Consider the following 15,344-nt stretch of genomic DNA (forward strand, 5'->3'; position numbering starts at 1 on the left):
GGGCAATTGCTTTGACTTCCTCTGTTCCTGAGGCCAAATTAGTGTTGCCACTGCAATTTCTGTTGCCCTCCAGCCTCCCTTCCTAGCACATTACAAAGAGACGTTACCTTTGTTATCCAGCTCATGCTGGATTAATCCAGTCGTTTCAGACTGGCCAGAAGTAGTCAGGTCCTATTTGTCTGCGTGGTGCTTCTGGGGAGGCTGCACACAATGACACTGGGGACTGCAGACCTTCAGGCTACTTAATGATAGTCTTTCAATAAGATGTAGAGCAGTTTCCTCGGAGCTCAGCTGTCTGCAGGACATTATGATGAACTGAGCTCCTGTGAATTGGAAGTATTAATGTGAATCTGAATTCCAAGTTTTATGAAAATCATGTTGGTTGTATTTCTCAGAGCAATGCTTGTCAAATCTTTTGAACTACAGTTTAGGTCAGTGAAATGAATGAAGTTTAACAATTGAAAATTGAGGTATATTTTGCAGACTGTTTTCACCTACTGATGTCTTTCTAGATTTGGTTTATATTCACAAATAACTTGGTCCAAAATGTCTGGGATAAATTGGGAAGGAAAGTCTTGCCTGCATACCTATTAATTTGAGCCTAGGAAATGTAAAAAGTCCTGTAACTCTGGGTTCTGTGGAAGTTAAAGAGGCAGCTAGCAAGTATTTATTTGCTTAATAAGCAAACAGAATTATGTTCTTATTGATAAAGTAGGAAAACGGGAAAAATAACAAGGTTTAAATTTAAAAATCAGTCTCTTCTAGACTCACAAAATCCTTCCTTTATACCAGCGATGAGCAGATAAAGAACTGTCTGTGTCATCCATATATCTGCTTACTTGCCTACCTACCTCTGCATCTATTTCGGTTGCTGATGTCAGAGGGCACTGAAGTATCTCAATGATTTGACATGAAGGTTGATTGCAATTTTAAAAATGGGCATTTTTATTAAAATTAAGTAAAAGTGAAAATATTTCTATCCTGGTTTCCTAAGGTAAGATATGATATTGTTCAAACTGGTCTTTTTGGAGGATTTGAGTGCAAATATTGAATTTTACTGTGGTTACAGGCAGTATATTGACAGTATGGTGTGTTTAATAACAGGATCCAGATTGCTGATTGGAGTCATGATTCTGCAATAAAAAGTTAGGAGTTTTTCTCCTTGCATCTATGGCAAGATTCATCCTATCTAGGTTTTCCTTGGTGCCCTGTGTCTGAAGAGCTCTATATATATGGAGCAATGAAAGGAGCTCCAGAGAGATTCTTCACAGATATTTTTTGAAGATGCTTATTGCTACCATGGATAATGGTAGAGGCCTTGGAGGGAGGCTTCACTCCTAGCTGAGCACCCCATTTTTATGAGCTAAAATCATGAGTTTAGGGTTTCTGCTATAATCTAAACTGAATTTTGTTTTATGTATGAGCCTACATGCACCAAGTGACCTTTGTTCTTTTTGTCATGTATGTAATTGCTATTCTCTATGCTGGGACAGAGACATTTTGGAAGTCTTCTCTGGAAAATTCCCTCATCTTCATACCCAGTCTGAGTGCCGCTGTCCTGGAAGTCATCCCCGAGTACACCCTTTGATTCAGAGGTACTGCATCCCTAATGGTGCAGATGATACCACTAATGACAGGGTGCTGAGGCTGGATGCAGAAGCCCATCCTCTCTACTACATCAATGATGATGACATTGGGACCACATGGATTTCATCTGTGTTTGCTAATACTGCAGGTCTGGATCGTGGCGTTTCAATCACAATAGATTTACAAAATGGACAGTATCAGGTAAGGGGAAGATGCCAATTTTCATTCATTGAAACTAAGAAATTTTTTTTGTAGATATTGCATTTTAGTTTTGAGGATATTCAAACCTTATGCTTTAAAATGTTATCCTTAGAGGACCAGGAGGAAAGTTTCCTTTATTGGCATATAACAGTGCAAAAGGCAGCAGAATGCATTATGGTTCTTGGCATTCTCTTTTGATGTGCCTGTTTTAACAAGCTGTAATCTAGAGTAAATATACAAGAGTAGATATCTTGTGTGAAGGCACCAATATTTAGAAACTGATTGTTGTCTTTTAACTCCACTTTTGTAAATTTCAACTTTAATTTTAATTTCATACTTCCTGGTAGAAACCTGACTGCAGACAAATGAAATTTAATGTATCAAAAACCCATTGACATATTAGAGGGTCTTCCTGTTTGTAGATGTTCTGATGGTGCTAGATTAGCCTCCCAAGGAATATGAAAAGAGAAAATGATAAGCAGGCATAATTATTGAAAAGGCCATATTGCTCCATTAGGCTGTTGAAGAATGTCAGGATGTCTGGGAAAGAGGGACATATCAGAAGTGGGGCTGCATTCACAGTAGGGTATTCATTAGTAACATTAGTCATTTACTTAAGTGATTTCAAATGTATGTGAAATTCTTGGCTTTTGCTTAATCTATACAAACACTTCTGCTTAAGCAGTAGGCTGAGGGAAGTGCTCTTTGAAACAATACAGGTATTTCATGAGAATCTGAGCTAAAAATATGGAGAATTAAAAAACTGAAACAACCTTACCTGCTATTAGACAAAAAACTTGTCAAATGTTTGGCAACACAAACATACAACTTTCAGGTTTACCAAATTAACATTGCTGTTACAAATTGTGGGCCTGACTTTTCAGTGCATTTTCAAACATTCTTTGAGAAAAAGTGAAGTTCTGATATAACAGTTCAGTAGTTGTGTGATAGTGTCTGAGAAATCAAAGAGCTTGTTCAACAAAAAAGGTTCTCTTTGGTTTTCATTGGGAATATGTGGGGTGAAATATGGCTGCTTCTGTCTGTGAGTGGTAAAGCAGACTGTATAGTTACATTATAAAAAAAAGGTTTAAGTTCTCATTGTTTTACAACTTAGTCATTAATATCAGTTCCTAAATTTGTTATCTTCTTGTAGGTATTTTATATTATACTGCAGTTCTTTAGCCCACACCCTGAAGGAATAAAAATTGAAAGGAAAAAAAGAGATGATCTAGAATGGGAAGATTGGCAATATTTTGCTAGGAATTGCAGTATTTTTGAAATGGAGAACAATGGATCTCTGGAAAAACCAGACTCTGTCAACTGCCTCCAGCTGCCTAGGTATGAGTGGGTATTATCTGCATAATACAGATGCTTTGAACAGGTAACATCCTGACACAATTCATTGCTATGTCCAAATAAGATAGAATCTTTTAATTTGGTATACTCACTTGTGGACTGCCGAATATATGAAAGACCCTAAACTTGCCCCTTCAACTCAAGATTGCCAAAAAGTCTTCTGTCATTTTTTTAAATCAGATTTGTGAGTGTGAGTTGATTCCTTGGTTATTTTTGTGGTGGATTTTCAAAATTATATATGTTAGGGTTTTGATGGCTATTGCTAGAAGAATTGTAGAACACTGAGGGGATAAGTGGAGGAAGGTACTGATACAACATTGTTCCAAACTGTCTAGTGAATGTGAAAGTCTACCTTCTGATCTCTGTGAGGAAAACTTGTTCTGAAGCTTAGGAAAGAGACCAGATTGAAGTACAAAGGCCAGTCATTCAACTCTGCTAGTGTTATGCAAAACATGTAAGAAATGGGTTGAAAATGGAGTCTTGAGTCTTTCTCTTCTCTCTAGGAAGGAGACAATATAAATCTGCAGGAAGAGGGGCAAGAAGGATTATTACCATTTAGAAATATGTTGCAAGCCCTTTTACTGTCAATTCACATGTGAAAATTTAAGGCTATATCATATATAAAATATGTTTCATAAATATAGGGTAGAATGTATATAATAGTTAATATGTTACCATATTACACGCACACATGTGTGTATGTACACACACATATATAAAATTGAACTTATACCACTACATATATTTAACTGCATTATCTCTTGCCTGAGTTCAGATGCCAGTCAGTCAGTGTTAGGCTTGTTTAGAACTTGACTGGAAATCAGTGAGAAAATACATTACCAGGTGCTGTAGGCAGTTTGCTTCTTTTTTTCCCCACTTTTGCTACCCTTCTAAGACTTTTCAAGTGTCAGCATCTTTGTTCTCCAGGAGTTCAGAATTCTGAGGAGAGGAGCATAAGGTCATTTGAGTTACACCACTTTTCAGCAAAGGAATCTGAGCTTTATTGCTGATCTTTGAAACAGAGGGTAGAGGAAAAGGGAAATATCTTAAATAAGACAAATGTTTTTGGATAAATAACCCAAGTGAGGTGCAATACCACTTTCAGCCCAAAAATAAGTATTTGTATAATTTTAAAAAAGAACCGAGTAGTTAAATATGGACTGTTTCCATAAATGTTTTCTAAGCAGCACAGATTCTCCCCTTCAGTTAAAATGTAAATGATGATAGGAAGTGATACAAAGGAATAATTTTTGAGTCCAGCTGATTTACAGAAAGCTTTAGATGATAAGATATATATTGGTAAATTTTCTGTGTGCTCAAAGAGGAGTTTCTGTTGAAACAAAGCTCCGAATTTATGTCAGCAGCATATCAGAGTTCCCTGGAGGATTTTATTGTAAAGCAAAACTTGTTTCTCTCTTTTTCTCTTACGCCCACAAACTTGTAACTGCCAAGACATGTCCAGATTGTCTGTCCTGGGTTTAGACACCAGTGTCCTTGTGTCCCAGGTTTCCCTGGGCTTACATGAAAGACAAATGACCTTGCCTTTGAAAATCCTTACCATAACTTGATGGTTCTTGTTTTGGTGATCACATGCTAGTACTGAATGGACTCTTTTTTTGTGTCCTTTAGGAAATGAAAGTGATTAAAGTTTTTGTTTCTCCATCCTGTACCACCTATGTAAGTTAGGAGTTGGTCACTGTCCTTTGTCCCCTATCAGAGGCTTGAATCTTTGCTTAGTCTGAATATTGGCTGACCCTTATTTTAGAATCTCCTTTGTTTTCCTGAGAAACAGCATGTAGATGCCCTAAAATCTTGATGACCTGCTTATCTAGTTGCCGTCAGCCTTACAGTGTTTCTGCCGTTCCTTCTGATGCTTCCATACCCACATGGTGTTGTTTATCTGCCATTTGGACCTTCTAAACATTTCTGTTACAGTTCTATGCTGTATATACAGCCATGGAAGAAATATACTTTATTTAGTTTTCTGTGGGGGGGAAAGAGAAGGCATAATAACCCAAAGAAACAGATATATTCTACTGAGATTTTTGTGGAGCGCTGACCTGAATTAGGAGCACAGGAAATTCAAAGATCCTTCACGAAGACAGAAGAGCAGTCAGAAGACTCAGCAGACCTAGCCTAACTAGAAATCTCATCTTTCAAAAACTGACATATTTTGAAGTGACATTTTTTGAATGTTGCATGTCAGGTTCCAGGTGATAATGTGGGATACCTATTTTTAATGATCTCATGTAGGTGTGCAAATAAAAAGATATTCTTTTCAGAGGCTAAACTCTGCCTAGTGCATAGACCAGTATGACATGAATCATGCCAAGTTGTGCAAATGTGCAGTTTATATCTGATTGTTTACTCAGTTTTCCTTGAATTCTCAGGACTGTCCTTCTGCTTCCTGGGCTTAAATATGCAATTTTACTCTCAGTCTTACTACTTTCCAATAAATTATCTTGCACTTCACTTACTGGAAGGTGGCATGTGTTTCTAGCTCTGCTCACTCAGATGAGCAGATGATACAGTCCCATGACTCTGGAATTCAAAATGTAACAACTGTTTCTGTATGGTTTTTATATGTGCTTAGCAGGTATATTACTAACAATGTAAACCTATTAATTATTGTATCAGTTGTCTAAATGATTTCCTTATGTGGTTCAAGCCTAGTTCATGTTTCTCAATGACAGTATGTTAAACCTTTTGAAAACATGCAGATGACACTGTATCAGTCACACTTTAGTCATGTTTTGAAGTTGCCTGCTAAAGGCTTTACTTTTAATTGGAAACTTTGGGTCTGGAGAACAGCATGGTAGTTTAGGGTGAAACAGACATGTAGAGGACATTTCTTTTCCCTTCCTTGAGTTCTGGTGACCGGGAATCCACTGATATGAGAATTTTTTACCCAGAAAGGATGAAACCACCTTTTACACTTGAGACCCTCTCTGAGAAACAGTACGTTAGGGGCTGGAATCTGTAAAATATGTAATATTTTGAGTTTAATTTGTTTCCTTTCTATTTAAACAGCTTTACACCGTATTCTCGTGGTAATCTGACTTTCAGCATCCTTACCCCGGAACCAAATCACCGACCTGGTTACAATGATTTTTATAATACTCCATCTCTTCAAGAATTTGTAAAAGCTACACAAGTGCGGATTCATCTCCGTGGCCAGTATCACACTAATGAACCTTGGGTAAATTTTAGGCATAGGTACTATGGAGTTAATGAAGTTACAGTCAGTGGAAGGTAAGTGTTACGTGACTCTTCCCACATCCAGCACTGTCTCTGACTGTTACAGCTCTGCACAGCATATAAGGACTTGCCTAAAATTTGATCAACTTGTTTTGTTTTTACATGTATGACTGAGAAAGGAATTTGGTCTGAAGCAGTATATGGAGTTGGAAATGATTGGTGCACTGTTTTGTAAAACTGTTTGCTCACATTTTATTTTAAAATTAATTATACTTATTACACAAATCTGTCAGAAGCAATCCTTTCCTTGGAATTACCAATGCCTCTAAGTAAAGGCTTATGACTGAAACAATGGCTCATGCTTTATTTCAGTAACTCTTCCAAGCTGTAGATTCCCAGACATGGCAATTTTAACAGTCAATGCAGAGCTTGTTCTTTGTTTTAGTTGGAGTTTTCCTTTCAAAATTGGGTAGCTGTCAGTAAAACTGTTGTATTATCTGTGACTGACAACTTTATTGTATATGATAAGTGTGCTGTCTTGTGAAAGGACTAATTATGCCCTGTAAATAATATGCAAATTTGGCAATGAAATACTTTCCAAGAAGCATATGGTGCAGATTTGTAAGTATTACTATTTCTGAAATTATTTTGGTAGCTCTCATTTTGAGGGAAAACACCCTGTTAGAAGTCATGTTTACTTTAAAATTTTCTATCTTATTAATATATTTTGATTATTGATTTAGATGTATTAAGATAATGCACCTACTGAAACGACTTTATCTTGGTGATGGTGTAACAGTAAAATAATTTCAGTGGTATTTTGCTAAGCTATGCCATGCCTCCACTAGAGTAACCCTTCATGTAGAATAGTATGGTTATTGTCTATTGATTAAGACTCTATACAGATTTTATTTTAGTCAGAAATGGATATTTTAACAGAGATAAAATGGGTTAAACTTCATAATTATTCCTGATGTGGTTAAGATTTCTTGAAAAACTAGAGACACACTGGAAATTTTAATATTGATGAATAATTGTAATTTATTTAATAAAATTTTACGTATTAATGTTACATACTGAAATACAGTTTTCATTCCGTATTGTATAAGGCAAGAGTAGCTCTATTACGTGCTGGTTTTTATTTTCTTGAGAAGCAATTGTTGATGCTTAAAAATATATTGAGTGAAGTTGTCTTTTGTAGTTTACTGCACCTAAGAACATTCTCTTTGGTGAAATTTATTTGTTCTTAATGAAGAACCAGACTGTGTAATACACAAAATTGACTTTGTGACTGTGCAATCTATTTTTGCACAGATGTGTTTTCGTGTTTTAACTTTTGACACCACCCATTTTTTCAGGTGTAATTGCCATGGCCATGCTGATGATTGTGACACAGCTATGAAACCATACAGGTGCCTGTGTGTCAAGGAAAGTTATACAGAAGGAAATAACGTGAGTCTCCCCTTTGTCTGTCTGTGCCACTTATGAACAGCCTCAACGCTGCGATTTCAGTCCTGGGAAAGAGTGTGTATATGTGTGTGCTAATGTAGACCTGTCTTTTAGAGGGAAGCTTTCTGTAGCAGATCTGTATCAATTAAGGAAACAGATGCATTCCACTCTCCACCCGCACCAAAAGCCACTCCACTACAGAACATCAGGAGTGTCCTGTTCAGGGATTTGATTTCTTTTTAGAGATTATGCGACTTTCAAACATTAGGTGCAAATCTGAGTTTAGACTGTGAGCATCTAATAAAGATTCTCTCTGCCTGCTGTAGCAAGAGTCCTGTAGGGTGAATGTATACTCTGTGGTAATTTTAGTCTGCTCCTATGGACTCCAGACCCATTTAATGCATGGAATGCAGTAGCCAAAGTAATGGAGTTCAGCTTCCAATTTAGTTTCATTTGAAAGGAAACAGTTCAAGTGGTCCATAATGCAAACCAAACCACCATAAATGCAAAATTATAATTTTCATTTGTGATTCTAACAGTTTTATAATTCTTGGCTATGGAAGAACGAAAATGGGGTTGTTTACTGTAAGTCATGGTATTCTAGATAAATATGTAGAGGAGAGCTCAGTGGTACCACTTTTCACTTATTTAATGCAACCTTTGATTTTCTTGGAAGCCCTTTGCATACAACTTAACAAAAGCAGAACCATGATGTATGAGCAAAAAAAACTACCTCAGAGAAAAGATTGCCTAGATTAATTATTTACATCAAAAGCAAAAAAAAAAAAAAAAAAATTAAAAAAACAGGAAAAGAATGAGCTACATCAAAGGTACGAATCTCTCAATATCACTGAGTGGTAGATTTTCATTGTGAATACATGTTGTATTCCTCACTACATGTATGCCTTTTGCAAATAAAATTAAGAAGGAGTTATGTAGAATAGCAACAGCAATAGCAAAGGGGACACTAATCACACATCAAGAAAACCCCAAAGCAGTCTGTGCTGGCTGGAACAGAGTGAGAAGTAACCTCAGAGAATTTGATACAGTGCTCATGATTGTGTGAAAGACCTTTGTATAATTTCATAGGAGATCTAAGTTTTCTCACTTCTTAAGCAGAAGTCTAGGATCCACAGTCTAAATGGGACTTGAGCAGAAATTTCAAGTTTTTGGATGGGTCAAATGAGAAAAAAATATTCAAGCTGACAGTGTCCCTTTAATTAGAACACACATTGTGAAATGTTACTTTGTACGGATTAATTATAAATATTTAATAAGATCTGGAAGTTCACCAAGCACTCTTGCAAGACTTATGCTACCTTGTGAAAACAAACCAAATACATTTTAATGATCTATCTGCCTTATCAGATATTTTCTGTCGATGTTAATGGGTTGTTCCACTGTGTGTCACAAATCTTTGGTTTGGCATATATGCATTGTAACTATAATTTAAGTGCTTGAATTAGCTGTATTAATTCAGAGTACAATAAGGATGTTGTTTAATTATTTTTCTCATTCTTTAATAACCATGTCAGTATCTATTAAATATGAAATAAAATAGCAGTAATAAAATAGAATTAATATTTGGAAGTATATCACTAATTACTTTGAATTTTATCAATGGTTTACATGGAATCCAAACATCTTAAAGAAATTTTTTGGGGATTTGCTTTTTTGGTTTTTTTTGGTAAGGCTAACACTTCAAAGCAAAACAAAAATCCAACCTGATTCTTAAGTATCATTGACAATGATAAAACTGTCTGATAGATTTGCACTTGTTTCTTTGGCTCCCACCCCAGTGAATTAGGAACTGCAAAATTTTTTTGTTTTTGTTTAAGTAAGCATTTGATGAAGGAAGTTTCCAAATATAACTTTTTTGGTAGAGAAAAAGAAAATACTTTGGAGAAGAAATAACACTATCAGCAAGCAGTGTTTTTTTTTTAAGTTCTGTGCTAGCAGTGAGTAAGTCATCACAACTGAGGGGCTATAAGAAAGATTTTGGCTTTGGGGTGGGGTTTTTTCAATATCTTGTGCTAGAAATCAGAGATCCTTGGAAAGTTTTTTACATATGACAGAGTATGTCCTTGTCAGGTTTACACTTAATACAGCTAAAATTACTATCTTGAATTTATCTGGCATATACATCTGGCTAGCTGTTGCGCAGCAAAGCAATACCAGAAATGAAAAATCTGCATAACTACTACAAATGGAAATCTTAGTTTAGATACTTGCATCACTATGTTATGAAATCTGACATACCAAATTGAATTATTTTTTTTTCTGAGATCTGTTTTGGTGAAGAATGATGATGAAATATGTTGCTGTGAAATATGAGATGATGGGAAGAAGGGGGTGCTTAAGAATAATTTGCAAATGTTGAGGGGGCAGCTCATGAAAAAAGACGAAATTAATCCTCACAAAGATTGTCTCTCATTTTATGAAAAAAAAGTTCAGCTTTTTCATTTACAAATTGTTCTCTAAATGCCTTGAATCCTACTTTGGGAGATGGCTCTGCCTTTTACAAATGGAAACTGAGGGGCTGAGAGTGGAGTCCAGATTTTGGCAACATTTGTATGCAAAAATAAATTTTTAGACTCAAGTAAAAGTATGTTCAAAAACTTTCCAAGCAGTCACATGACAAGCTCAAAACAGCTCATGAAAGAACAAGACAGTCAAGCAAGGTTAGCCTAACATTGCAACCTCAGACCCTCATTTAAATCAACCCTATAGAACTTAATAGAGAAAGGTAATGGCAAAATATACAGGAATAATTATAGAAATCATAACAGAAAAGAAAATTTTAAATAAATCCACTCTGATAAATGCTTGAGAAGGTGTGAATGGAAGTGAGAGACTGACTGAATCCAGTAAAGGCTTCAGTTGTTCAGAGTTTTCCATAATAGTTATAAACATCTGAGGACTGAAAACTGGATATGACATGTGTTGATTTATCAAGAATTGAATAAATAAGACTTCTTTTTATATTGTTACAGAAGAATATATGTGAAACTTAGTTAAAGATCAATCTGTATCATGTTAGATGTTGGAATTGATCATAAATAGTACATGAGGAGCTGTAAATATTTACTATATTATACTCATTAACAAAGAGCTCTCACTTGCAGAAACAAGTAAACCAGAAAAAAAATGCACTTTTTGGTACATGGAACATTGGGATGGAACCCCATAAGACACCTTTCATTTCTATTCTGTCTTCCTTGGTCCCTGGGAGTCACTTAGTGTTCTAATTTTGGTTGTGGGTTTTTTTTTTTTTTTCCCCCTAGTAAAACCTGGCTTTTAAGTTTAAAAGCTCTTTGATCATTGGGGAGTTCACAAGAGACAAATATAGTTCACATGTAGTCTTGGTAGATATTCAAATGCTGTAGTGAGGGTGCTGGTGAAAGCCGTGAGGAAATTAAGACTGTCTTTAGAGCATGGCAAAGCTATTTGGAATAGATATTCCCTAGAAGCTATATTTATTTGGCAAAGGAAACTAAATGGAGTGAAAGCATAGTGGATGGATACAGAAGGGGATGTGGTAGGAAGGAAAAAATTGTATATGATTAATTATCCCATTACAGTCAACACTTACAGGGCAGCATAAATAAACATGGGTGCTATACATAATGGAGCTTTTCAAAGACAAGTCAGCATTTCAAAATGCCTGAGAAGGTGGCATTCTAACCTTGCTGTCACTTCATCACATTTTAAAATTGTGTACTTTTGATAACATGTATTGCAGAAGCATATGTATTATAGGTGTATATGTATATTGTTTATTGCAACTGAGCTTCCAGACTGCGCTGCAAACTTCTGCGTTGGTTACAAAAAGGAAAAGAAGGAATTAATTCCATTTAAAATCATATATATATTTATATATGCAAATATATATGTATAAGAATGCCACTGAGAGGCAAGCAGCAGGATACTTAAAAAGTGTTGGAATAGAAGGTTCTAGTTAATCATGACATATTGCAAGTTTTAAAATACTGTTGCTGTTAACTGTCTGAAGTATTTCTTTGGATATTTGTTGACTATTTCTTCAGAGGCACTGTCCTCAGAATTCTTAGAGCCTAAAAATGGACATGGTACATAAAGGCTCAAGCCACCAGTGATCTTTCCATAACAATGCTTGGTTCAGGAATTTTGAAGTTAAATTTTTAAAAATAATTGTAGTTAAAAAGAAAAAAAAAAAAGAATTCTTGAATTCATTATTGAAAGTCAGTTTTTAATCTTGGTTTTAGACTAGAAATTGGGCCAAGTTAGGCTAGGTCTGTCTTCATGTGATGTTCTCTCAGGAAACTTTTCACAGATGGTGAAAAGTTCAGATACTATATATCAAGAAGACATGTTTGTTATTTGCTGTAGGGAAAACCATATATTTAAGATATTTTCTGAAGGGCCTGGATGTAACCGAGAATAAGGACAGCTGCATGTTTCTGGGTGTTACAGAGAAATGTTGATTTTGTTATGCATTTACGTCCTCCGTAAATATACTGCTAGAATTTGCCATGGGCATTTTGGGACTTTCACGTGGAAATTTTATAAACCTATCCCATTTTACATGTGGTAGCCAAGAACCAAACACCAAATCTCTCAATTTGCAATTCTCAACTACTATGCTTTGGACAAATGCAGAGTTTAGATGTGGTGGATGAAGACTTGAAGATGGCAACATACACATCATAATGCTACCAAACATGAAAGTTCAGCCCTGGAGGTGTGGAAGTTAAATGCAAATCTTAACCTAATAAAGGTGTGACAAACAACAGGGTGACATGGGGCTCCAGTGCCCATTTTTATTGCATTCAGGTGTGACAACTGCTAGAAAAACAAATGTTTCACACTCATTGCCAATTTCTGAATGACTGCTTTTTTGCCAAGGATGTTGTAGATGGGGGGAGTAAATCTCTTCTAGGTAAGAAGTGATAGAACAAGAGGAAATAATCCCAAATTGGGTTGGAGAAAGTATAGATTAGATATTAGGAAAAATTTCTCAAATGAAAGGATTGCCAGGGATTGGAACAGGCTGCCCAGGGAAAGTGTGGAATCACTGTCCCTGGAAATCTTTAAAAGTGTGTAGATGTGGCATTCAGGGACATGGTTTAGTGGTGAACCTGACAGTGTTTGGTTAATAGTTTAACTTTCATTCAAAGTTGAATGACCTTAAAGTTCTTTTCCCAACTTAGTAATTCTATGATTCTTAGAAGTTTTTCCAAAGTTTTAAAAGTCACAGAACAAGAGATGTTTCAGAAGCTCCTTGCTATGTAATCAGATGCCATCTTTTTCTCTCATACTCCTTCGTGCTTGTGTGTCATTTAACAATAGGTGCAAGCACAGGTGTGCATAAGTAACTGATCCAAGATTAAATCTGAAATGAGATGATGAATGCTTTCAGCTGCTGTGTGGCTGGCCATGCACAAATGGAAACTCAGGGCTGACAGGTTGTTAGCTATTCCTGCACTGTTTTCCTTTCAAGGAGGCCATATTTCCATAGATATGCTGGGAGGAGGGAGCTGCATGAGCTGGATAGCTTGGCTGGTAGCTTGTTTCTTTGTTGTGCTTCCCAACTCGTGCCATGCCTGAATGAACCCTCTTGTCTCATGTTGCTGGGTGCTGATTTTTCTCCATGTGGAGAGAGAGGGGACATGGATGTAGATGAGGAAAGGACTTGAATAAGTTAGAGCTATGTAACTTTTGAAGAGTTATGGTCAAGGTGTTGCCCTTAGTGCACTTAAAGTGAGATAATCACAATTGGGCAGTGATTGCTCTAATAAACATAGGGCAGAGTTCAAGGTCTCAAGTGAAACCCTGCTAATTTTTATCCTGAAAACTCCTTTTTTCTCTCACTGTGGTGATATTATGTGGTTTTGGTTTGTTTTTCACAGATAAGAAAAAGGTGCAGTTATTATTGCTATTGTATTGCTTACTTTTTATGTAGTGTATTAAAACTAAATTTCAGTAGATAAATTCTTGTGATTTCATTTTCTCTCCCAAGTGGCTTTTGCTATAAATTGTGACTGGTCTGCAATTGTTGGACTATCTTAAGCTTCTGATTTTTAATTCAGATTCTTTTACACACAGATGATGCTTTCCCAGCACCAGCAGTGAGTGAAATAGTTTAGAAACTTCAATACTTCAGTGTATAAGTGATACAGACACACTAAAAAATAACAAATAATTATGATAATGCTTAGAATAACAACCATGAAGAAAGATGGGCATGCTTCTTAATATTTAGAAGGAAGTTACCCAAAAAAGAAAATAGTTGCTCAAATACTTAACAGAAGCAACTTACTTTGAAGCAATTCCTTCTGAAGGATGGAAATTGTATTGCAATATATTTTGTTTCTTTTGTTTCACTCACAGGGTCAAATTGTAGTAGTACAAACTACAGTTATTACAATGTCAGAAACTAAAAGAACATTGTTTAAAATCCACCCAAATGGATGGATTAGGTAAATATGTTCTGCATCAAAAACAGCAAGCACCATTTTGCATCTCTGAAGGTTTAAGTGAATTGAAATCTCAGGACATTAGCCTGTGTCGAGTATCTAAATTAAAATTTTGTTCTTCTGCCCACCTTCCTTGGTTTTACTGTTTTTAAAGTGGCTTAAAAAGGTTAAAACAATAATGGAATTGTTGGGTTTGTTATTTACCTTTGTGCTTTCTCCCTTTTTGTCTAAGTCAAATATTATTAACATTTAAATTGGGGAAACCACATAAAAAATATGAACATAGAGACTCTAATAGTAAACTTATGAGGTGAAGAAATATTCATGTCTAAGAAGCAGCATTTTCTTTTCTTTCCGATTTATTTCAGTGTGATCACTGTTTGCCATTGTACAACGACAAACCTTTTCATCCAGGTGACCAAGTCCATGCCCATAATTGCAAACCTTGTCAGTGTTACGGCCATGCAGAAAGCTGCCACTATGACTTAGCAGTGGATCCTTTTCCTCAGGAACACCACCGAGGTGGTGGTGGAGTGTGTGATAACTGTCAGCACAACACAGCTGGTAAGTCAAAGAGAATGGACTGTTTATTTTGCACTTCCTTTTCGACTAAGTCTTGTGTCAGCTGAAATTAGTAATGCTCAGTGGCTGACAGTCCAATAAATTCTCATGTATATGCATTTTTAAACTATGCAGATATTGCAGTAACAACAGTGGTGTCAACTCTTAAACCATGGGAAAATACTGTAAAATTTAATCCAATCTTGTGTAAAAACTTTCATGCAAAACACATTCAAATTAATAATTGAAATATGTGTTTTAAAGGCTATTCCCATTACTTGTGCTAGAGCGTTTAAATCCAAAATATAATCTTTTTGGATGAGTTTAACAGGCAGCATCTAAAAAGGTTGTCAATTTTTTGCTCTAATGTCAGTTTCTTGCTTGTTGAATAAATCTCTTTATTCAATGTAGGTAGTACATTTGAATTAAAAATCACTTTTATTTCAGTTTTCTTGGCTTTATCTAGTAAAGATAGAAAAAGAAGTTTCAGGTTCAATTTTTCAAAAAAAAATATATAGGCATTTGCATGGCACAGCT

General features: G+C 35.7%; 1 protein-coding gene across 1 annotated transcript in view; it reads left to right on the top strand.

Moving 5' to 3' along the window:
* Nucleotides 1–15,344, top strand: part of USH2A (usherin) — a 374,098-nt gene that overhangs the window by 35,530 nt on the left and 323,224 nt on the right. Inside the window, exons 6-10 of the mRNA XM_033055679.2 lie at nt 1,494–1,788; nt 2,942–3,126; nt 6,175–6,396; nt 7,701–7,794; nt 14,615–14,810. Of these exons, the coding sequence (XP_032911570.1) occupies nt 1,494–1,788; nt 2,942–3,126; nt 6,175–6,396; nt 7,701–7,794; nt 14,615–14,810 (992 nt within the window). The remainder of the gene's footprint in view (nt 1–1,493; nt 1,789–2,941; nt 3,127–6,174; nt 6,397–7,700; nt 7,795–14,614; nt 14,811–15,344) is intronic.

Source organism: Catharus ustulatus, chromosome 3 (assembly GCF_009819885.2).
Source record: "Catharus ustulatus isolate bCatUst1 chromosome 3, bCatUst1.pri.v2, whole genome shotgun sequence".
NCBI classification, from domain to species: Eukaryota; Metazoa; Chordata; class Aves; order Passeriformes; family Turdidae; genus Catharus; species Catharus ustulatus.